This window comes from Apteryx mantelli, chromosome 2 (genome assembly GCF_036417845.1).
Source record: "Apteryx mantelli isolate bAptMan1 chromosome 2, bAptMan1.hap1, whole genome shotgun sequence".
Lineage (NCBI taxonomy): Eukaryota > Metazoa > Chordata > Aves > Apterygiformes > Apterygidae > Apteryx > Apteryx mantelli.
The window spans coordinates 42,173,472-42,178,560 of NC_089979.1; the positions used below are offsets into that span (position 1 = coordinate 42,173,472).

The following is a 5,089-nucleotide window of genomic DNA, read 5'->3' on the forward strand; positions in this document are numbered from 1 at the left end:
TATTTACTTAATGTAACTACTATTTGGGAATTTACCCTGAACATTTTTTCCATCATTTCATGTGGACCTTTCTATACCATTTAAAGTTCTCCATGGCTTCCTTGTTTTTCCGATCTCCTGGAGTCATTAACCAATTACAGCTAGGAGCAAGGCCAAAAACAGCTAAGTATCACAACTAAGATTATCTCAAGTGGCACCTCAGTTAAATTGCTGAATAATCTTTTCTCTAGGGCTGCAAATGATAAACATCAGTTGACTTTTCCCATTCCTTCCTAAAGGTCTTTCTGTTTTGACTGACTTTATACTCTTTTCTCTTAATATTTTAGAGACGATCAGCTGGGATTCCCAGCTTGGTTATGCAAACACAAATTAGGATAGCTCCCTTCCTTCACAGCCTTTTCCTAGATAAAACTGAAAGATTAACTGGACTATGGTCTCGTACAGCTTCTCTTCAGATCACTGAAAACAACAGTTTCAGCAAATCCTGAACGGAGCCCTAACTTTGTTTTGCAGTGGCTATGAACTATTTTTTCCCTTCACAGGGAGGAAAGCAAATTTCTTCAGTTCTTCTTACAATATACTGCTAAGGGCCAGTCTTAGGTTTGTATACAGTATTTGAAAATAGAGACCTACTTCTGTATAGTGATGTAGGGTGACCTGACAAGAAATCAGGTTAAGCTAGTTCTTGTTAAGCAAATGCTTAACTTCCTCCTGTCAGCTTAAATGAAGAGGAGACTTTTTCTTCTCTAAAGCAATTCAGTCCTCGTCCTCACTGTTAGTTAACCTCTTAGAAATTATTTAGAGGAAAAAAAATCTTAGAAGTTTTAATCTTTAAACAGGAAAAGTTTGCTTCCAACTAGGAAAACTCACCTGATTTTCCCATTGCACAAATACAAATAAAAGCAAAACAGACTACAGATGGAAAGGTAGAATGACACAGAACAGCAAAAGGAGCTATTACACTATCTTTTGTGCTATGAAGCAGAATGAATTACTGACATCTATTTCTTAATCTACATTTATTTTCCTGATTTGCAGAAAAGAGGACAATGAATTCTATAAATTTCTAAAATGTGTTTTATCCTGTTGATTGATACAGTACTGTACCATACATTAATTGTTTGGGGTGAAAGTGTTGTTATCTGACTGTCGCTGGGGATGTATCTGCTCTCATGAGGAAGAGAACCGTGAGTTTACAAAACTGTTTTTCAGGAATCTGCATTACAAAGATGTTCCTACATTGATGCAGCCACACACTATCACAGCACCAGGAAGTCATCGTAACAAAGCTTTTAATGTCATTTATAAAAAAATAGAGTTATTTACATTTGCAACTTATTTGATGGCATTCTCTTTCATTACAGCATTTGAATTGGTGAAGAAATGTCACTAGAACTGAGGGTAAACATGTTTCATAGATAAGCCTAACAGTACAGGAATAATATTTAAAACATTGTGAATTCTTGCTCTTTTGCAACATCATACAAGCCCATTCTTTACAACACATGCACCCTTTTTTATGGTTAGCAGAATTCCTCCTCCAGATTAAGGCACAGAAACTGTGCCACATTTCTGGGGACATTTGCACACTCTTGCATGTGGCACTTCAAGACAAACAAGGGCATAAGTTTAATCCCAAAGGACGATAGCCTAAATGTAGAACTTAGCTACTTGCATGTCTTTAAGAAAACCCTGGTTAAAAGGACAAAAAAAAGGGTGACTATACTTATTGCATAGTTGCAGCAAACTGAATCCATGAATACAAAAGCCATCAAAATATATTATAAATCTATCTGAGTTTCAAAGCTACTCTAAAATACTGCTTTGCTTTAGAATACAAATAACACTGTTTGGGGTTAGTTTGTAGAGTTGCATTTTGGTCCATGCTGTTAATTCTATATCCTTATATTCCTCCTCCATTAGTTTAATAGCCTCAGAACAACAGGTCCTCAGGCAGTGATAAGAATGACGAAGCCAAAGAAAGGCCTTTCCAAATCTCAGACTTCAGCTGCTGCAGCCAGTTCATAGAAACACTCCTCTCCACCGCCTCCCTTCTTTTAAACTTTAAATATACTTCCCTCGGAAATCTAAGGGAAGTAAATTATGGGGTACACAGATTTAACACTGTTTGTTAGAGATGTTTTTTGTGACCATCCTCTAGTCTTGAGCCCATAAATAACAGCTCTAAAAAATATCCGGCCCATCAAAAATGATCATCAACAACAAAAAAAACTATTTACTTTGACTAAGCGGTAGTTCCACATAATCTGCTGGCAGGAGAAACTTCTTTGGTGTCAGAGTCAGGTCTTCCCGAAACCACAAATGGCCAAGTCTGTAAGCAAAAAAGGTATTTGTATTAGAAAGAAAGTTTAGCCTCCTATGAAACTGGAGCTTTATTACTGATAGATGTCTAAGTCTGGTTCATTTGCAAACACGTCATCGTGTTTTAGTCCCTGTGGGAAGCACAGAGAACCGAGTTCCTCTAATAAATATTTTCATTACATTTTTCATTATAATTAAGTGCTCTGCTATGGTCAGCAACAAATTGTTCTCATAAAGTACTCAGCATTTATCTTGCTTTGCAATTGCTTGCATAATTTTATAAAGAAAGGGCTTAGAAACTGCTCAGAAGCAATCTGCACTATATAAGTAACCTTCTTTTTACCCCTGCGGCACACATCAGTCCTCTTGTTGCGTACTGATGAATGAGCGAATTTTGCTTGTGCTCCAAAGCAGCCTGCAGAGCGGATCGCTCCTTTTTCGGCCACTTAACTCGCCTAATATCCGAGGGATTTATCGCTCCGGGCTCCCTACTCCCCCCTGCCCAAAGCACCCCCCCCCATCACCTCAGGCCCAGCCTGGCTCTCGGTCAGACGCGGCGGCGAGGACTGCTGCACATTTGCGAAGCAGTCGGGGCCGCCCCGCGACTCCTTCGACGGCGCGCACGGCTCCGCGGGGCCGGGGGGGGCAGAGGCGGCGCGCATCCCCGCCGCCGCCGGCTCCGCGGCCCCCTGCGCGGCGCGGCGCGGCGCGGGCCGCGTACCAGGTTGACGGGGTGCACGTAGCCGTTCTCGTAGCGGTCCTCCTGCAGCAGCTGCCGGAGGTGGGCGATGTAGCTGGACGCCAGGCGCAGCGTGTCCAGCTTGGAGAGCTTGGTGTCGGGCGGCACCCAGGGCAGGCTCGTCTTCAGCCGCGAGAACGCCTTGCTCAGCACCCGCATCCGCGCCCGCTCCCGCGCGTTGGCCGCGTTGCGCTGCGACTGCTTGCCCTCGGGCGGCGGCCCCCGCGGCCCCGACGGCGCCTTCTTGCCCCCGGGGCCGCCGCCCCGCGCCCGCTTCCTCTTGCCGCCGCTGCCCGCCGGCCCCGCCGCGCAGCTGCCCTCGCCGTCCTCCTCCTCCTCCTCCTCTTCCTCCTCCTCCTCCTCCTCCGCCGCCGACGAGTTGTCCCCCGAGGGGTAGAGCTCGCCGCGGGGCTGGCGCTTGGCCGGCGGCGGCGGGTAGTCCAGCTGCAGCGCCCGCAGGTCCATGCCGGGCAGCTCCTCCGCCTCGCTCCCGGAGCCCGTGGACATGGCCCCGGGGGGAGGCAGGGGGGCGGGCGGGGAGGCAGGCGGCAGGGGGCGGACGGCAGCGGCGCGCCGGCCCGTCGGCCCAGCCCGGAGCGGCCCCGCCGCCGAGAGTCTGTGCCTGCGCGGGGGCGCGGGGGGGCGCGCAGGGGGGATGCGCCCCTTGACAGCGCTATATATCGGGTGTCCGCGGAGCGAACCATCTGCCGGCGCAGGGGAGGAGGGGGGCGCGGAGGAGGGGGTCGGAGCTGGCCGAGCCCTGCGCCGGGGGCGGCGCCTCTCTGCGCTGCCCGGCGCCCCTGCGCAGCGCTGCGCGCTGGCCCGCGGCCCGGCCGCGCGCGGAGCCAAGCCGGGGTCGGAGGGGGCGGACGCACGCGCGGATGTCTCCAGGCGTGTGCGCGCCCGCGGGAATAACGCCGCCGCCGCTCCCGGCGGTGCTGCGAGGGACGAGGAACCGCTTTTCCTCCAGTATAAACCCCTTTCCTCGTCCCGGAGAGAGGAAGATGCCCCCAGGGATGATCCTGCGGGGGTGGGGGGGGAGGAGGCACTGCTGTTATCTCCAAGGGGATAGCGGTTGGGCCAGAGTAAGCAGGGGCTCTGCCCCCGGCCGGCCTACAGTCGCTCTCTTTCCTCTCCTTCAGGGGTTATTTTTTGTTTTGTTTTGTTTTGTTTTGTTTTGTTTTGTTTTGTTTTTCCCGTCGTTTAAAACCGCCGCCCGGCGCCCCCCCTCCCTGCTGAGATGTAAGCGAAGGCCGGGGCCAGGCCCGGGGCGCAGGTCGCCCCGGCCCGCCCGGGAGCTTCACCTGCGGAGCTTGTGCCGCTCTGACCCAGGAGCGGTTTGTCGTTCACGGTGCCCAGGCTGGCGAGGAAGACGGAGGAGGAGGCACAAGGAGCAAGAGGCGCAGCGGGCACAAGGCAGTTCGGGCCGGATTTGTGATTTGTGGGGAGCACCGTAAAAAGCCGCTGGCAACAAGCAGGATATGTGCTGATAGTGTCAATAACCTCGGCGAAGCTACAGAAAGTGTCAAGCGGCTATAACGTGTCTGAGGGCTTCTCCTTCCTCAAACAATTAATTAAAATCCAATCGGGCTGTGCACAGCTCTGTTTCACGGAGCAATTTAAACAAGACCGTTTTTCCAGGGATTTGCGTTTTTTTAACAAATTCCGTCCTGCGGTTTTTATGCAGTCCACGGGAGAGAGGGGGACGCAGGTCCAGTGGAAATGCTGCTGTTCAAATTCAACAAAGATATAAATTAAGGACCCCCAACTTGTGCTCCCCCAAATCCCTTCTTTCCAACATGAATAACCAGCGTTTGGTTCCTCTCTGGCCTTCACGGCCCTGTCTGGATACGGTTAACCAGAATAAAAGTTCCATTTTGCAGAAAATAAAATAATCTAATGACTACAACAGGTGGAAAGATCTGTCCCGAATTTTGCTCCTGATTTTTCCCTTCCATTTCCCTCCCGACTAAGTGGAACCTTTCCTGCTGCTGCAGCATAACTTTCCTGGCACCAGCTGCCGTGTTT

At 50.3% G+C, this 5,089-nt stretch overlaps 1 protein-coding gene across 1 annotated transcript; it reads right to left on the reverse strand.

Moving 5' to 3' along the window:
- Positions 1 to 1,156: 1,156 nt before the first annotated feature.
- On the reverse strand, positions 1,157 to 3,581 carry MSC (musculin). Its single transcript, XM_067292343.1, has 2 exons — positions 3,044 to 3,581; positions 1,157 to 2,332 (listed from the first exon to the last, which is right to left on the reverse strand). Exons 1-2 carry the CDS (start codon positions 3,566 to 3,568, stop codon positions 2,246 to 2,248), a joined length of 612 nt encoding a protein of 203 aa, XP_067148444.1. The 5' UTR covers positions 3,569 to 3,581; the 3' UTR covers positions 1,157 to 2,245.
- Positions 3,582 to 5,089: the final 1,508 nt, after the last annotated feature.